Source organism: Seriola aureovittata, chromosome 9 (genome assembly GCF_021018895.1).
Source record: "Seriola aureovittata isolate HTS-2021-v1 ecotype China chromosome 9, ASM2101889v1, whole genome shotgun sequence".
Classification (NCBI taxonomy): Eukaryota; Metazoa; Chordata; class Actinopteri; order Carangiformes; family Carangidae; genus Seriola; species Seriola aureovittata.
This window is the reverse complement of record NC_079372.1, coordinates 2,840,675-2,860,615: the sequence shown is the minus strand read 5'-3', so window position 1 is coordinate 2,860,615 and position 19,941 is coordinate 2,840,675. Positions and strand designations below refer to the sequence as shown.

At 38.9% G+C, this 19,941-nt stretch overlaps 1 protein-coding gene across 2 annotated transcripts in view; it reads left to right on the top strand.

Moving 5' to 3' along the window:
* The window catches only part of cntn3a.1 (contactin 3a, tandem duplicate 1), a 71,732-nt gene that overhangs the window by 11,062 nt on the left and 40,729 nt on the right, over positions 1-19,941 (top strand). For both annotated transcript variants that reach the window (XM_056384075.1, XM_056384073.1), the window contains exons 3-5: positions 5,058-5,190; positions 8,169-8,344; positions 16,754-16,849. In XM_056384075.1, coding sequence (XP_056240050.1) covers positions 5,058-5,190; positions 8,169-8,344; positions 16,754-16,849 — 405 coding nt within the window. The remainder of the gene's footprint in view (positions 1-5,057; positions 5,191-8,168; positions 8,345-16,753; positions 16,850-19,941) is intronic.

Sequence of the window (19,941 nt, the reverse complement as noted above, 5' to 3'; positions counted from 1 at the left end):
TCCTCATTCTTAGTAAATACATGGATTTTGAAGGTAGTATGAGGCTTCAGCAGTCTGAGCTGGTCCAATCAAGTGGGTGCCTTCCATCAAGGTAAAATGTCTATATAAATATATATATATATATATCGCAATCACAATATATACCAAAATAATTTCAATACGATTTTTTTTTTTTAACATAATTCAGCCCTAACTTTAGTGAAAAATCTTTGTTACTTTGGACAGACAGACAAACAAAAATTGAAAATTTGTACTAAAAAGACCAACTTTGGAAAATCTATTACACTGAAATTGCATTAGGAGGTCGCCCCAATTAAGTTCACTTACTTGTACTTACAGTACCAGACAAATCTTACAATTTTATGCCCACTCCTGTGCATTTAAAGCAGGTTCCTAGTGATGATAGTGAGTGAAAATGAAGGGCTGCTTCTGGCCAGCAGTATAATCTTCTAGAACTACTTTTACTTTGCTCTGTATCCCTATGTGTGCATTCCAGGGATGACTGGAGTTTCAAATATTGACGTACTTCATTGATTATCAGAACATGGCAAAGCCTTTTAGGAATCCTTAAGCAAGGATTTTATTGCATCTTTGAAGTTCTGCATATGTGGAAGATGTGGAATATTCCCCAGTGATTCTTCCTCCCATAGCCAGCTGTATTTTCTTCATCAAGGAATGAAAAATCATCCCGTTTGAATGTGTTTGCAGTGTAGAGTTAATTATAGATCCACAATAATTAGCCTGTACTGTGTATTATTTCTTTTAAACGCATCACTGTCAATCAAACAGCAACATATATTTTGGCAGGATGGATCCATTGGGCTGTTTTATACATCTATTATATGTATGTGTCACTGTCCCCTGATGCTTAAGCTATGAGTCTGTTAATATTACTCTATGTTGATCTGAACATTTTAAATAACAGCAAAGACATGACAGTAATTAGTTGCCGTCAGATTTTATATTTATAAGAAAGAATCAAAGATTTATTTTCAGCACTCATCTCTAACCTCTTTAATTTTATTAGCAGTATTCATGAGGTTCATGTGACATTATGTAAGAAATATTGATAATGTACAAATATTCACTCCATATGCTGCTTTGTTAGAAAATGAAAACCACTAATGTTCAAAATTCACAATTATATAAGTTTACTATGGTTAGGAACATTATGGTACAGTTTTATACCATGATGAATGTTTCCATTAGTGTGTAGCACAGCAGCTTGTAAGTGACAAATAACCTTCTAACCAATCTTGGAGAGGAATAGGAAGGGATATTACTACAATTAGATGACAAATGGCATTCTCAGAAGCAGTATGTTCCTGGGTTTATGTAGACATTCAATAGAGAGAGCAACAACAAAAAAATAGCTTTAATTTGCCTTTCCCACATATGGAGTTGGACCTAATCAATTTCTATGTTTCCCCAGTGAACATGGCATTGGATACTCCTGATACAAGGGGTGTTATTGAATTTCAGTTGCGCTAGCTTTGATTAAGTAGAGAATGGTGTGACATAGTTGGATATTGGTTGGGAATGTGTTGGCGGCATTCCTCTCTTTACAGACTGTGCCACTGACTTTGTAATTAGTTTAATTAGCGAGAGTCTGCTGTACAGTACAGTACACCCTAGCGTATAGTCACAGCGGTAAAATATTGTATAAATTTGACTCTGTTTCTTTGCATTGGTTTCTAATGATTTCTCTCTACATCTATAGTACTGGAATCATGTGGCTATGTCCACTCACAATTTTTCCGTCTCCACTATTTTACTGGTGAAATGTTAAATTATTGTATTTTTTCAAGAACCTTGAGAAACAAGTACGACAGATATTTCAAACATTTGGACAATATGTGATTGGAATCTACATGTTGGTTGAAGCACCCCAAAACCTTCCTCCTGGTCTGGAGTAACATTTGCTGCCCCTGAATGAGAGACCTTAAAGGTGTACCTTATCGGCCTGAACAGAGGGGAAAGATGCTTTAAAAAGCAAGATTGGCTTTTTTTTATTTGATGCATAAAACCCTGAGCTGAAACGAATGGATTTGGGACCTCACAAACGACCGATACCTCCCCCACAGCCGACTCCCCATGTGCCTGTTTATTCATGCTGAGGTAAGCTGGAGGAATTCATTTGCTGTCAGCTAGTATTGAATTTGAGATTAGTTTTTATTTCAGCCTCCAAAACAGCTCCCTCTGCCTTCCACTTCTGCCTCGATGCTGAGTCTTGTGTTGTCTGAGGAGCCTTCGAAAATGGCTGCACATATCACCATCTGGCAGCAGGTGACAGATATGAGGGGAGGCGGTGCATTTTTTTTTAAAAGATCCTTTCATAATGACCTCCATCTCTGTCATGCGGCATTGTGCAGTCAACTTCCTGTTGGGATTCTGGATCAGTGCACCTCTCTGATAGAGCACTTTTTCATCATTCTACTGGGTGTGCTCGGGGGTGCTCTGGGGTGGACCTGCAGTCAGATTTTGACATTCTGGTTTTGACATGATCTTAAAATAGGTAACAGTCTGTCAACTGTAACTGTCAGTGTTGATTTTAAAATTTGAAACTTTCATTACTTACATAACTCAGACATGTTTCCTGTATGCACCAATGGCCTGGTCAAGCCAATAAGTATTCCACCAAAATTAGATCTTCCTGGGAAAAAATAATAAATCCCTCAATGTCTGTGGAGCTCACTCTGGAGCGGGCCTGTTTCTGTGTAGCACCTCAATGTTTGATTACCAGAAAGCAAAGCAGAAAAATTATTCCGCTTTCCCTACCACATCTTACATTCATTCCCGTTAGGGCAACGAAAGAGTTTCAGAGAGTTTGCATCAGTTTGAACTGAGCCCCCAGGCACAGCCCGCGGAGCTCAATCCCTTCTCATTATCCTGACACTCACTCACCATTATAATAACAGTTGCCATGGTGCTGCCAAAGATCAGGTCACTTCAGCACTGCCATAATCGAGAGTACAGGCTGCAACCAAATATCTATGTTGATTAATTTCCCATTAATTGAATATTGAGTTATGTTTGTGTACTGCAGTCCACTTAGGGATTGAGTAAGAGTGCAATACACACCGAGGCTATGTAAAACCGTACTGACAGGCATGGCTCAGTGCGTTCAGGGTGTTTGCAGGCGGGGTAATGCAAGTTGTTCTGTAGCAGGGTAACATCAGTAAAATAAACAATACAACTCCTTCAAACATGTGAATGAATGTTAAAGCCTTAACTACATTGTCATTTACATCACAGGCCACGTAATTAATAATAATACTATTTAACAGTATAGAAACACTGACTTGCAGTGCGTTCAAGCAAAAGGTTTTTACAGGTTTTATGCTGTGTTTATGCAGAATTACACAAGTTAATACTGGATGAATGTATATACATACTGTATGTATATATAAAGTATGTATACATTACTTAATTAATTTTAATCCAATGCTTTGTCGTTTCTTTCTGATTTCTGAATTGCTGTGAGTCAAAGTGCTAATTAATAACTAAAAGGCTGGATAGGGTTTCAGGGCTGCCAGCTGAATAACCCCAATTTAAGCATTATTCAAAAAATATGCTGAATATAAATGTTTGTTACTTGATAACAGAAATCATTCATCAATTTAATACGGCAAAGCAATTCAAATCATGTTTACTGCACGCTTTATCATCCCAGCAAGTTTGTGTACAACAAGTGTGAGGATTTGTGTTTGAATATGTGCTGTACAAGAAGTGTCTTCTGGTAATCAATCATCTCTCAACGCTGCAGCGAAGGACACGCTTCATCTAACAAAGATTATAATTAGGAGCCCTTTTATTCTGTGTAACTTTCTGAGAGGTTTATCCTTGTGGAGAGGAACAATCAGTGTACAAGGTCCCTTGTCAAACATTCCCACCCTCTCAGAGAGTTATTTTGAGTCTTGAGGATAAACCTGTACTCCCTGGGCTTCAGGGACTTGAAAACGCTACCTGTCTCTCATACAAATTAGTTTGTATGCCTATAGAATCTTCCCACTTCTGTACCATTACAGAAATGCAAATATATTCTGACAAATCCAAATGAATTCCCTTTCCATCACAGAAAGAAATGTTTATTCCAGTGGAGTGTTGACTACCCCATGGGTCACTGTGGGTTTTGCCTGCACAACATGCTGTTGTCTGTGTCTTTGTTCTTACAAAAACAATGAATCAACAATGCTGTAATATCACTCAGGGAATTTAGAGCTATTGTACAAATATATGTGCTGTGCTGTATGTATTGTATATTTACAAGTTTTTCGTCCTTGCAGAACACCACATGATGAATAATTATGATAATGATAGTGATAATAATGATAACAATAGTCAGTGTCTACTACGCATATGTGCACAATGAATTACACTGGAAAAGTGCAATTCAAAGCAATCTTCAGGCAGCACCTGTGATTTGTTGTATCATGGCAAGATTGCATTATAAGTAATAATGGGTAGTTTGGATGATATTTGAAATAAAAGCTATTTTTTGTTCCACTTCCGCGGAACAAAAACCAAACTGTGTTGAAAGAGCACAAGACACAAAAACACAAAACAACCCCTTTCTCAATATTTGGAAAATTGCTCTGAAAATGATAGGCTTTTTTCTTTGTCTATTTCTCAAGGGCACCATTTTGATGGTTCAAATGAGGGCTGATTTAAAATGAGACCGTATTACTCTCAAAATTTGTTGTTTCAGGTTTCTTGCGGGATGACATCCCTTGGGAAGTCGGTGATAAGTTTGAAGGGTTTATATGAAATTGTGCTGAAGTGCGGTGGCCTCTGACAAGTCTGTACATTCAGATGTTTGCATTAAAGTTTTATGAAGGTTACCAGCTGATTATGCAGTACCTCAGGGATTTAGCGAATTTTTTTTTACGACTAAAATGAAAAATGCGGATCTGTGCCAAACAGAGATACATACAGTGAGTCAACCCTCACTTGTGCAGCCCTGTTTCCCACTTGCTCCCTTTAAATGTTAAACATGGTTTTCAGGTTCACCAGGACATCAAAGATGATGTCGTTTTTTTTTTTTTTGTTCCCGACAGGAAGTGGAGTCCTGCTGAGACCCGTGTTCACCAAACAACCTGGCAGTGTGGTGTTTCCCCTTCAGCCTGGTGAGAATCGCAGAGAGGTGGTGTTTAGCTGTGAGGCACAGGGACACCCACCGCCCTTCTACAGGTAACACTTGGAGGCATACCTTTATGCACACTGTTCAGTTTTTGTTACGCAGAACCTTCAGGTAACACCCCAGAGCTTTCAAGTGCAACATTTGCACTAAAAACCAAGTGAGACTGGATTTATTGCCTTGGGAAAACTGGGGATTTGTCGACCTTATGGCTCATTGCTGCTCGCTGCCTACAGTGTTTAGCTTTACTGTCAGTCATGGTTAATTTGAGAATGATGAATTAATTGGCCATAGTTGCTGGTCTTATCGTATATTCACGTTGTCAGATGAACATGGATCTGCGGTAGAATTCACTTTGAGAGCTTCCTGTCATCGGTGTCAGGGACCATAGAAAAGATCAAGTAACCCAAGAGAATCACACACCCAGACTTGGCTGCTATCATGACAGAGATTGAGTGAAGAAAAAAAGGCTCTAGTGGAGTCTATTTCACATACCAGAAACGCTGTGATGGGAGAAGATCTCGTTCTATATCTCTGCTTCAGGCCCGCTACAGTTAATGTTTAATATACAGAATCACTGCCAAAGACTGCACAAACCCATCTGATTTGGAGGTTATCATTACACGATAAAAATCACTTGATTGACCCAGGTACAGAAAAACAGCGGCTGTTCTCGTTCAGTGGTTGAGCGGCCCTCCAGGGACTGTGTTAGAAACAAATTGATGCCTAGTTCTTCTGCTGCTAAAATGATGACAAATTAAAAAAAATGACAAACAATGATTTGCTTTAAAGTGCATCAAGCACATACGCTGTTTATTCGTAATCCATCAAATGGGGCCACATAGCTGTTGTACTTCTGTCAGTGTAATTAAATGCAAATTGCAAAGCCAAGCATTTAATGTGTAATAGGTTGAAACGATCTCTCATAACATCAGCATATGCAGCCGTTAATGTAGCTTGAAGATCCTTGGTGTTATGCCTAATGGGCACAAATTGAAATGAATGTACAAGATCTTATCACTTGGATCGGCAGGGATACTTATTAAGCAATCAGTCACTATTTCACTGTCTGGATAGACCTACTTTTTCAAATGAAAACCAATTCATGAGTTCAAATCTGCAAGTTTTTTTGCCCTTTTGAGTTCAAGTTCTGAGAGTGTGCACAGCTCCATATCAAATCAAATTTTGCTCTAATTAGCTCTTTAATTACAGCAAGTGCCACCAACTGCGGCAGTTTATATACCACATTAAGAAGTGATTTTCAGATTGATCACAAGCTGTTATGATATCATTCTTTTATCACTTCTAATGATGGGACTGATATTCAGATGGACATATTGCTGTGATGTTGGTTCAGTCAGCTCACATCATAGTGCTGTCATCGACTTGACAATTTCCTTTTGTCGCAGAGGTCACTTGTGCCAGTGTTGGAAAGGAGTTTTGAAAGGGTTCTGGGTCCTTGTGAGGTTCAGCAGCAGGACACCATATGCTGAGTGGCTCTTCACTGCTGTGAATGTTGGCAGGTCTATTTCAGGGGCGCCAAGGACAAATTAATTTGTCCAAGACTACCCAACGATCACTGCCACATAGAGCTCCCACTCCAAGTTGTCACCATGGCCCCTTGATTTGTCTCATCTGGAGCTGTTGGACCAGTTCCAGCTGCAACACCGAATCACTAAATCAATCTAATCAGCCAATCTGCTGTTGAGCACCACTCCACTGCATATGTCCCCCCCCCATCCCCTTCCTTCTTCAACCCTGCCTCCTGCTCCCTTTCTCTGAATATTTCCCATATAAGAAAGAGGAAGAGAGGTGCAATAGAAACCTCAAGCTTCCTTTTTCTCGGAGAGCTGTGAAAATCTAATTAAGAGCAAGGAGCTAACAATCACCTAATTGTGGCTCATTTCCTTGATGAAAAGCTATTTCTTGAGAGTCTCCTTTTGCAAGTGTCACTTTTCCTGTCAGTCTGTGTTTATGCCCTTTTTTTCTTATTTTCTATCCCTGTGACTGTGATTTGGTTTGTAAATGAAAGTGTTATTTGCACACTAACTTTGCCTGAGTGTAATACCGACAATTTCAAGAACCTGCTAAATTGATTAAATGTATCTGAATACATTTAGAAAGTTTTCTGCTAAACAAAATGGAGGAGTTTAATCCTTTTTTTATGTTGTATTGTAAACCCACAGTTAATAGAAACGGAACCTTGTAGTCTTAAGTAACTATTTAGGCGGTTACAGTCACATGCTGAAATTGGTTGAACTGACATCATCAACTCAGCAGGTGTTCTTGAAGCATGAGCTTTAATTATGCAAAGAGAACAACAATACGCCTCCCAGATCCCAGCCACACAAATATCTTGTACAGTTAAAAGTTGATTGCTGGCAATTGCATCTTGCTAGTCTCTCTCTCTCTTTCACATACACACTTGTTGGACTGCTGTGTTACTCTAAACAAGGGGTTTAATCAGGCAGCAGTATTCTGTGTGTTGCATGTAGCCATTTTGTTTGAGCAGTGCTGGTTGTTGGTCCTCCCATGTGATAAACACTATGATTGGAGGGGAGGATTTTGATTCTTGGTGAAAGGGCCGCCCTCATGGGGTTGTGGTTGACGGACAAACAGACTGAAAAGAAAAAAGGAAATGTCAGAGAAATCTAAAGAATTGGATTTGTGTGTAAAACTTGATGTGTTTGAATTGAATAAAAGCCTGAATAGAAATAAAACAGTGTTGTGAAATGTCTGTTGCTGATTGCCTCTCATTTCAGTTGTATTCATTTTAGTTTTTGCTGCAGCACACATCAGACTGTGTCATCTCTGTTAATGCCTGCTTTAGCCAGAATAAGGTCTGGTAAGCTATAGTTCAGGCTACTGGGCAGTCTCTATCTCACATTATGTGGACTCCATGTGATGAATTTGAGTGTTTTTGTATCAACATCCATCTGCGCCTGTATTTTGTCATACCCATGACAAAAAACAGCGCACCTAAACTTTCTATTAAGGTTTTTTGTTGTGTGTCATGTGCTTGCATTCACAGGTGGAAGCTAAATGAGTCTTTCATCCTGCCCAGACCAGGGTCACGTTACTCTCTCATGGGAGGAAACTTACACATCAGCCGTCTGAATAAAGAGGAAGATGTTGGCATCTATCAGTGCCTGGCATCAAACTCTTTTGGCACCATCGTCAGCAGAGAGGCCAGTCTGCACATTGCATGTAAGTTCATGCTATGTTTATGGTAAAAATCACCTCAAGTGATGTCACTTGAGTCAGCGTAAGCAGGGACTGAAAGCTACAAGTTTGAAAATGAAAAAGATCTGAGAGTGAGGCGTTACAAAGAAGTGAGGTGACTAGAGGTCTGGTAAGCTGACTGATGAAGAAATCTCTGGTTTTGCTGTATCGATTATGATGATTTTTTTAATTGTTCATTGTGAGTACGAAATGTTATAGGAGTGCAAACTGCAGTATACTGTTTTTTATTTCAGAATAATTCTATGTTTATTAGTTATAACCCTGTTTTAATTCAATTTAATGAAAAAATAAAACTCTTAAATTCGGCATTCATCTTCAGTTATATTATATCACCGCAGTTAAGTTTAGTTAACCTCAGTGGAAGTTCACTTCTTTTGAATTCAGTTCAGTCTATGTTTGCATTAGAAAGTAAATGTTTCATTGAGCATCAGACATTGTGGTTGCACTGAAAGTATAATTTTGAGGATTGTCTGGAAATTGTTGTCAACAAAAAACAACCAGGGACAGAAGACTCTTACAGTAGGCTGATTCGCTTAAAGGGGAAATATTTATAAGTAGTTAATTTTTTTATTCTTTTGAGTTCTTTTTTGGGGCATTTTTTGCCTTTATTGACAGCCACAGTGAGAGAGAGACAGGAGGGTCGGGGGGGGGGGGGGGGGGGGGACAAACTGGGTGTGACATTGTTGTGGTCAGACAATAACCAATGAGAACAACCCACCAGTTATATAATGAGATTTTAAGGTAAACCTGTGTGGAAAACATTATTCCCCAATCCATGCAGGATGTCAACATGTAAACAACTGCCCGATGTGTGAGGGTTGAAAATTCGTTGTGTTTGGCTAGTGAGCCCAGTCCCAGTACATGCGTGCAGCATGCTCTCATGTGCACCCTGAATGACAGACACATAGAGGGACGGTGAAAATTTTATTAATTCTTTGAATGTGTACCGGTCCATCAATGTGGCAACTCATCGGGACTTGTGACGTATGCCAGTCCGACTATGAGCCAGTCCGACTATGGCACTGAGGAAGGGGAGGTGGGAGGAGAAAAAGAGTGAATTTCCTTGATTCATACCCCCTTTTTGTTTGGAGTATGAATTATGACTGTTTGCTGATTCCTATACATAGTCTCTTTAAGGTTATTAAAGAAAAAAACACAGATTAACCAGTCATATTAATATCTTGGTACCTTTTTATCCTTTAACCCTGGTTAAAGCTCCACTGCTGGTGTTTACTCTACCTGGTGGTTCTAAATTTCTCACATCCCTGTGATAAAGAGTGTGTGATTGTGTGGTGGGCCTTGACAGACCCCCATATAGTTGATGCTTTACAGCCTTCATCCATCACATTTTATAAGACCAGAGTCTAAGGCATCTCTGATGGCAAGGTGAACTTGAGGCCTCCACTCTTGATGGGCAGCCCATATCAAGTGACAGCCCTTATATCTGTGAACAGACGGTGCAGCTTGATTAAATTCTGATGTCTGTTTCTCTGCCATAGCAGACGCAGAGATGATCCTTGGCAGAGAGAGCACTAGAGGTATCCATCTCACTATTGTTTGGTGCTTCTTTGTCATAAAGCAGCATTGAATCTTCAACATATAGGGCAAATCTGCGTCCTGAGTTTCTAGCAGGCTGTTGATCATATCCACATTTCCTACCAGTTTTTGAGTCCTGACTGGTACTGTATGTCACTGTTATTGGTCTCATCCATCGCCTGGGCCTGACCTGGAACCTGCTGCTTTTGTCAACGGACGAGGACAAGCATCAGTGCTGATGTGCCATACATCTTATTTATTGCTCTTGGTTTAACTTAATTAAGTCTGCTGTGTGATTGAGTAGGTCTCAGGTCAAGGGAATAATTCATTGGAGGAGCAGCCTGTTATGAGTCAGTATCATGTCATTTGTAACAGCGTCTGACTGAGAGTAGCTCAATATGCTCTTTCAAACACCAAGGGGATTGTGCCTGTCTCTGGCTTGTAATAACTCGTTGAGACAAAAACGCAGGTAAAGGACATTAATAAAGAGAATAGGATCTACAATAATGTCCAGCTTGTAATCTTATCAGGTCTGGAAGCCTAAAAGCAACACTTTTAGAACAGCTATTATGGCATTCTATTATTAAAAACACTGTTGTACCCTCTTTAACAATGTAAGCTATGTTTGGCGATTTATTGATGAAAGACTGAAGATCAATGTCTTAGATTTGTGCTAATCGATGCTGTCCCATAACATTAACTTTGTGCATGCATGAATTGCATGAATGTGTAGTGCACACATAAGAGTCAAGATAGCCTACATTTTTAATCCTCTGAAAGATGGATGATATAACAGTTTCTACCATCTGTTAGGAGCTTAAACCTCTAAAAGTATAAAGGTTCTTGATCCTGTTGACAATACAGACTTAAATGTTTAAAAGGTTCTGCTCGCCTGCTGGGAGTGTTGGAAGGAATAATCTATTTGGTTATCAAACCAGATTGAGTTTCCTAATCTCCAAGGGATATTTTTGGTGTAAGTGAAAGGATTTTCACTGATGCAAGATGCAACATTATACAACAGATTGCAAGGCGTGCAATATAAGCAAAGTGTATTGGATGCCTGTCCTGGAGAACATGCTACAGCCTAGACACTGTGCTGCTTATAGAGCCACAATGGTAACACAGTGTTTAATGAAGGGTGAAATCGTTGTATTTATAAAAGAAATGCAGGATGCGACTCCCTTGCATCTTGGCGCTCATGATTTCTCCTATCAAATTCAATCCTGTAATTGCACTTCATTTGCATTTTTTTCCCTTACTGGCTCCAGTCTAACCTAACTGCCTTATCTGTATAATTACTTTGCAAGATTTCTATATCTTGTTTTTTTCTTCTTCTCTCATTTCCATTAGCCCTGTACTCTTTATTCATTGCTGTTGCCTCAGGTGAAAATTAAGTCTGTTTTGAGCTGGAGAGCATCTGAGGAAGGGACAATAATATTTCTCATCAACACTGTGTTGCTAAGTGCTCCCTCTCGGTTTCAAATCATCTTTTAGGGTGGAGAGTAGTGGGCATTTTTTTGAATGCTACACTTTGCAACAGTGTTGTAATTGACAGGAGACTCCAGCAGTAGCGCTCTGTAAGAATTAGGCCCCTTTGATGTTTATCACTCCTCAAATGTCATGTGTCACTCACTGTTAAGGGTTCACTGCATGATGCTTCTCCGAGAACAGAGGAGAGGAGAGGGGAGGGGAGGGAAGAAGAGAGGCAGACAAAGATGAGAGCAGATGAAGGTTTTTCTTCATCTATCAGTAATGTTCAGTGCAGTTATTCATTTATGTTTTTTACCTTCATCGTAACATGTTTATTACAGATTTTTGGTAACTTGCACTGATACCTTTTTGAATACTCAGTATTTAGTTAGTAATTATGTTTACAATATTTTAAATAGTGTTGAAAAAACCCTCCTGTACAATCACATTCGCTCCAAGCAAGTATCCAACAAAAGACTAGATACTACATGGTAAGAGTATTGACAGGTATTGCATGATAAAAATGGCTGGCTGTAAACTACGACTGTAAAAAGTAGATTAATGCTTTCCGAAATAGCCACACATCATAATCATTTTTCTTGACATTTTTGAGGGTTTGTGTAGATTTCCTCTAGGCACTTCACTGTTCCTCCCACACAAAAGGTATTACTCATAATAATAATCATAATTACAGAGGAGCAAAAACGGCTTTCAGGTACATGGGGACAGCATGAAAAGACAATCACACATAAAAACAGCTGCATTAAAGGATATAAGGTATATATGATTAAAAGGCAAACAAACAAAATAAACAATCAAGAAGAGTAGAAACATAAATCTGGTGGTGACGCAAGAAAGCTGTTTTATGGAAATATGGAAATATGGAAGTCTAGTGGTCAGACAAGAAGGCAAGTTATTCTAAGAATTGAAGTTGTCATGAGTGCAAGTATAAGTTAAGTCAGTAGTGTTAAGACATTCAGAATCTCCTTAAACACAACAACCTTTAGTTTTGGATGGATTAAAATGCACTTTTAAACACGTCTTTTTAAGTAATTCAGAAAAAGTAAATAGGTGAAAAAGCTTAAGAATGATAGCATGGGGGGGTGAAGAAAAAAACTCTGTGAATGTCATCCTTTCAAAACTGATTACAAGGCTCTTCCCACTGCTGTTTTGACTACGGCTGGGTGGGAGGTGACTAACTCAGCAACTAATCAACAGCCATGGCTGTTTCAACTGTGAAGCTCTAAAAAAGACATGGCTTTGGTATGGTGAGAAAAGAGAAAGGATCTTTTGAAACCTCCACTAAAGCCTTTATGACCTTTCAGTCTGTATAGTTTCTTTTTATTCATTCCTCACGGGATGGCATTGTTAGTCGGCCTGCCGACCAACACTTTTGTCTATAACTCTTGGATGAATTCGCATAACATTTGCTGCAGACATTCATGATCCCAAGAGAATGAATCCTAATGACTTTGGATTGATACGATTTGATGACACCCAGGCATTTAATCTGGAGCTACCAGCTGGTTAAAAGTTATACTTCTTCAACACTGAAGTTAATCACAAATTACATTAAAAACTAATGACCAAACACCTGCCAGACTCAACTATAAAGTAACAAAGTTTAGCTTGCGTGGTATTGAAGGTAGTGATGGAGACACCAGATGTTAATTGCAATTTATACCACTGTTCTATTTTCTGTCAGATCTAATATTATTTATTTATTATTATCATTATTTTTTTTATTTTTGGGCATAAAAGCCTAAATGTTAGAAGTTTATACAAATATATTCTATTCAAACCTGCAACTGGTCAGCTGACATCAGAACCAGAATGAGCCTTTTGGCTGGACGCAACAGCAGGGCCAGGCCTATGATCGTGACTTACTGACTGCACGGCAGCTGACGTGAATGAGCTTCTACCTTTCTCTCTGAGAGATCATTGTACGAGTAAATCACAGAACAGCCGTTATCTTTAACTTAAATGTACGGTGATTTTGTCAGACAATGTCGCACTTATGAAATCAGGGTTTTAACAGTGCTGAGCAGCAGTTCGGGAGAGAAGCAAATAGATAAAGGGCTGAAACCGGCTGACACTAGGCAGAAAGCAAATAGCCTACGACGTGGTCGAGCCGTGTACTAGGTTTTGACCTAGTCTTGTTTCATTAAAAGACAGAAGCTTAATTGAGGCAAATGAACCATAGCCAGAGAACTTCAAATAAAGAAAGTTTTTAAAAGTCTTTATTCCTTTTGTACAATGGCTAGGTGACAAAAGTAATGACATCACAAATTGTCCTCGAGCTCACACTTCAACAGTATGGCTTCAATTCTTCCTTTTCAGCAATCGCCACTCATTCATTACAATGGGTCACATTGGAGAAGCAAGCCCAAAAATGCAAATTCACATCCAATTTCATGGATCTGAAAACACTCAAAATAGCCTGAACCCAGCCATGGAGAAGCACATGGAAGTGCAGAGCCATGATAGGCTTGATAAGATGATCCACAGGGTGCAGAACAGCTTGGGTTGTCAGGCATTGTTGGCTTTTAGTGTGTCTAGCTCATTTACGCCCCACCATACTCCAAAGGAATATTGATCAGGACGGCTTCTCTTTCGGTGTGAGTTGAGCAACTCTGATATTTTCTAATGTGTGAGCCCGGTTTGGTAGAAAAGAGTCAAATTTGATCCTGTATGTTGTGTATAGTACCTGCTGAGAGAAAGGGTATGGGGACAAAAACACCCAATTAGGAAGGGATGTCTGGCCCTTCATTAAAATTTTGATTTGATATACTGTTTTTCAGACACTGCTTGTGCACTCTTAGGCAACCCCACACACAGACACTTAGGCAGATGTCTCACATAAGCTGCTTCACAGTAGTGATTCAGAGCTGAGACCCTCGTTCACCCATGCAGTTGGTAAACAGTTGATTAAATGATATACTCAGTTTATCTGATTTTAAAACAAATGTGATACACTGTGCATGTAATAGGAAATAGTTTTGCAGTTCAAAATATATACCATCCATACATATATATATATATATATATATATATATATATAGAGAGAGAGAGAGAGAGAGAGAGAGAGAGATAGATAAGATAGTAGTTTAAAAAAATATCTGAAAAAACTTTTTCAGCTATCCTCCATATTCTGCCCATTTTTAAGTCCAATATAAATTTCAGGTATTTTTTTCTCAAACGTGATATCTGCAGAAAAGGTCCTACCTGGCTATCTTAATATGATGAAGTAGACCACAAGCCTTCCAAAACCGTCACTATCTGGAAAAATGCTGCCCTGTATACAGTTTTTTTTAAGGAGGAAAAAAAGCTGTATTGAAAAGGCCAATCCTTTTCATCAGAGTTATCCAGTTGTTGGAAAGCCATGAACCTGGGAGCAGACTACTAGAGCCATGCCAAGGACTGACTCTGAAGATGTTAAAGAGACAGGGAAGTATTCAGACATGTGCAGACCTATTTTCTGTCATTCATTCGTACTATACACACAAAATGGTTCGTTGTTCAACAGTAGGCCCAAATATTTTCTGCAGTGAGCCTGAAACTATGGATGGCCCCTTTGGATGACAAATGTGTGCAGAATATTAAGTGAAACCAAACAATTCACAGCATCAAACCATTCAAAATCCTTGCCACTGCAGTAACTGGGATGTACCATCTGACTCAGCAGGTAGTGGCCCTGCCAGAGCAGCTATAGTTTAATACGTTATCAGATACCTGGTTATTCTGCTCACTAAGCCAGTACTGTATGTTGAGGCAGGTGGAAAAATGAAGCAACTTCAAAAGAGACTAGTTTTTAGCTGTACTAGCGGCACAGCTCATGGGATGGCAATGTTGCTCGGTCTGTCAGTTCATCACTTTGTAAATATTTAAAGAACTATTGGACGGATTGCTGTGAAATTTGCTGCAGACATTTATGGTCCCCAGACACTTGTAGTTCTGAATGAAGAACAGCTATAAGCCCTTTTGACACGTAACAAAAGGAAACACAAGAGGTGTAAATAATCAAAATAATGATGGCTAAATTCTTTTCAGCTGCCTCAGTCAGGGTCCTGGTGTTGTTCCTGCCGGCTCACTGTCACACTGCCATGGCTCACAGGGACATTTCTCTTGTTTTTAATCTTTTGGAGCTATATATTTCGCTATTGCTGCATAGCATGGAAATGTTGTGAGTTCAGGATCAAACTTCATTCATTACGATGCTAAATATTAACTCTTGTCTCTCACGTCTTTTCTTTCACTGAGGTTAGCATGCTAACCAGCTAGCTCTGGCCCATCTCATCACTTACATCCGATGGTGACTAACTGTAGCCTCCTTTCAGGAATACACAACATAAAAAGAGATAACAGTAAATTAATAGATTTCTCACGTTTACTGAGGAGCTTCATTAGCTCTCGAGGGATCTATAGATTCTGATCATGCACAGACAGGCTGTATGTTATTTTGCTTCACCCATGAATTAGCCACAGATTTAGAATTGGCCACTGAAGCGTCCACTCAATCTGTCTGCACCAAATATGAAAAAGAACTAATTAATTTGTGAAATCATACAAGGGCTTTACACTTAATCATAACCAAAGAAAAAAAATGCTGCTTTCAATCGTGATAATGTAACACTGTTCTGCTGGATGTAATTTTCCATTACTCACAAGGTCTGCAAAGATCATGTACTTTATTTATTATGCAGAGGGTCATCCTGCTGTGCTTGTACAGCAGTTGGTGTGTCAGTTTTGCATTCTTTCTCTCTGTTTTTGAATTCAGTCTTGATTATGTCATTATATGGCAGCCACATATTTGGCTTCACTGCCTGCAGCCAAATATGCTCAGAGAGCCACAGCAGGCGTGAAAAGCCAGAGTGTTCGAGGATTGCCGTCTCTATGTGCCTTCTCTCAGCAGGTTGTCAACAAGTAATCAGTCTCCATACAAATGATGTTTCAGTCTTAGTCATTTAATTGTTGCTGGTCTATGTGCAGTGGATGAAACATGGAAAGTGATAACAATACGCCGTTCCAATTAAATTCACTCATGTGTGACTTATACTTGAGGAATTGCTTTCTGCTCCAGTCAGAAGTGTTCAGGACTTTACAGCACCATGTCTGCATTTATGCAAACATAGCATGAATGTTTCAATAAAATATGCAAAAGTTCTGCATCATGTCTCGCTGTTTAACGCTGGTCAGTAGCTGTGCTCTAACTAGATATGAAATTATTGAGTAACCACAGATATGACTTGTAGTGCATTTTTATCTCAGCGTAAACAGCGTGGCCGGTCCTGTTTGCTTCCTGTGTGCTTATGGCTTCAGAATGAATTGATTGTTTTTGCTTTATTGCTTTTGTGTTGTGGTAAACAGACCTGGAGAACTTCAAGACGCAGAGAAGAAGTCCAGTGAGGGTTCGAGAAGGTCAAGGAGTGGTCTTACTGTGTGGCCCGCCGCCCCACTCTGGAGGTAGGTTTTTTTTCTTATGTGAAGGCATAGATTTTATTCTGTACCAGTCAGTCGTTTGTGCTGCAGCTCAACAAACACTCAGTATCAGTGAAGAGTCACTATCGGTTTTATACAGAAATGTGGACATAGTGTGGTATGACTTCTCTCATTCCTCATCTGCTCCGTGTTTATCTGGACAAAGTGGAAGTCATGTTTGTGCTCTCCCCCTCAGATCTCCTGGCTGTTTGTTTGTGTTGTTGAGATCAGTGGAGTGAGTCATTTTTACTTTGGGACATTCTGGCCTGTGAGCCTGATTTTCAATGGGGGCGAGGAAAAACTTTGGCATGCAGACTGGAGAGGCTGTCTGTGGCTGGGGCCCTGCCAGGCTGAGTAATGGAGCTTCTCTCTGAAGGTGCTTTGTTTGCTTCACATCAGCCCTTTGCTTCCACGACATTATCAATGGGAGTTAGCATCCAGTGCTATTAACCTCTACACAGGGGTCTGAAGATTGGCTTTTGCTCTGTCAGCCAGCAAGACAGAAAGTAATCCTCCGTCGTAAAATACTGTCATTATTTTTAAAGATCCCTTTTAAAGAGTTTAGTGAAAGTGTTTTTACTGTAACTATTCACTTGTATTGAATGTAGAACCAGGGAATAATATAAGGTCTGAGGATTACAAAAGCTGTGATGATGATAATGGTTATTCTTATTCTTATTCTTATTCTTATTCTTATTCTTATTCTTATTCTTATTCTTGTTCTTGTTCTTGTTATTATTATCAACTTATGGTGGAATAATTTCATTATGATTTGATCATATTGTGTTATAATTTAGAGTTCTATGTCCCATATTAATGATTGCAAACAATTTGAATTTAAAAACTAGCTGAGTAGATACTAAAATAGTTAGGTATTGGTTTTACCTCATGTAATGTGTAAGAATTTACACATTTAACATGATAGTAAAATGTTCATGTGTGATGTGATTTTGGCCTTTTTTCTCAGTCTCAATAATGGCACACCTGAAACTAATCATTCTAATCCAATTATATTTATGTCATATGGAAACAAGTGAAGCAACTATATTGTTAAATAGTTTTACAGAATGTCACTGAGAATCAGCTAACAAACTGAAAAATGTGTACTTAGCTAAAGCTTTGGCTGCTGGATGTTATATGTATATGTATTCACATACTGAGCACAAACCAGTGTTACGTGTCATTTTGAGTGAACTCAGTCAACTAATTCATTTGCTTTATGTGAAACCATGTTATTTTTAGCTGCTGCAATGAGAATAGTATGAGGCGTTTTTATCACACAGTCACTTGCGAACCTAATAGTAGGCCTAAATTTGTAGTGCTTTGTTCTGTATGCGTTCTAATTTGACATCTCACCTTGTGTTGACAAGAAAAGCTGGAACAATGAGCCATATGCTTACGTTTGGCAGCCTCGTAGGCAGCCTTTTTTTTTTTTAAGACACATCCCCTGGTGAAAGGTGTCCAAATGCCAAAACACATTCTAGCCAGCTAAAAAACAAAACAGCAGCATTGTCAGGAGTGTTTGGCTGTAGTAGCAGTGTCATGACAGTGTCCAAAAATATTTTGAAAAATCTGGGCACAGCTATTTAAATTCAATAGTTTATTCATTATTCCCAAGAAAAAAAAACACCAGTTTAGTCAGGATGATGTCCCGTCTGCAAAATTTCTGTCGAGTTTCTTTCTAGAATCATAATGTATTCTCTGCTGTGAAGGCAATCCTGCATGCACCAGGCTAATGTTTACAATTTGGAAGAGGAAGATTGCTTCCTTTATGTAAGAGCATTGACAAAGCATGTAGCACTCCCTGGATAACCTTTTGGGTTGGCCATCTTTTTAGCGATGGGCACAGAATTGAGGTGACATTGACTGACCTCTCCTTGGATAGATTACATTTGCCAAATTCTTGTGGGTGATTTGTTTGTAAGCTCGTCAGAGAAGAGGAGGAGGAGGTGCGATAGAGTAAACAGCCATTATTTATTCACTTGGAAATGTATTGATGTAGTTTAATGAGTCACCTTTAAATCACCTTTGAGTGAAGAAAACAATATGGATTGTTTACATGTTTAATGAATACTGAAGTCGTTGTAAGTCATTGCATTTATGTATACTGTGGTTACGCACTGTATGTTATAAGCAATTTAAATGCTGTATATATTGTTGTTTCAGCATTATTTAGTTAGTTAGTTAATCAGCCATGCATAGTGGAGGTACTGGTGCACAAATCATCAATATTTACAGGTGGTAACCATTTTTATTGAGAGCAAATGATTCATTTGTTAATTTTGTTTTTTTTCCTGAGAACAATCCAAATATTTTTGGCAAAGTGAGGCATATAAATTAAAATGGGATTTAATCTGATTTAAGTACTAATATTATCATGTTGTGCCAGACAAACATATACAGCATAGCTCCAGTACAGCAGGGTGTTACCTGACAGATACGAGAGAAAATCCAAAAGAGACAGATTGACAGATTTTGTATTACATAGAAGAACAAGGACGAGGGAGGTTTTGACTTAAGGCACCTACTTAATCTCACAATTTCAAAAAAATTCCTCAAGTATTATTCAGGAGTGTTGCCGCTTGGCTCTGGAAAGGAAATGACCTTGTCCAGAGTTCATAAGGCTCATAGTGTCATAACAATTTATTTACATGAACAGCAGGTGGGAGTTTCACCCCTGTGAGAAACCTGACAGTGTGTGTGTCATTTAAAAACCTTTGTAACCCACTTCCTAATCATGTGAATCCTCTCTGTTATTCTTGTTCTTTCATCACTGATGAAATGTGTTGTTTTACCTTTTAACTAACAGATGGTTAAACCACCCGGGTGTCTATACTCTTTGTACTCTCATGCAGTAAGGGGATTTGAGGACACCATTTTGTTTAAATTAGGACAAAAATGTAATCTCTTTCTATATAAACTAATATTCATAAGATTCAGGATATTCCCCATGCTTCTGATGCTGGACTGTGTTCAAGAACTTCAGCTGCTTTGTTGTAACTGTGATTGTGCATATTTGACAAAATCACAAATGTTTACCAAGATGTGGCACACTGTGTTTGGGTAAAAATTTGACT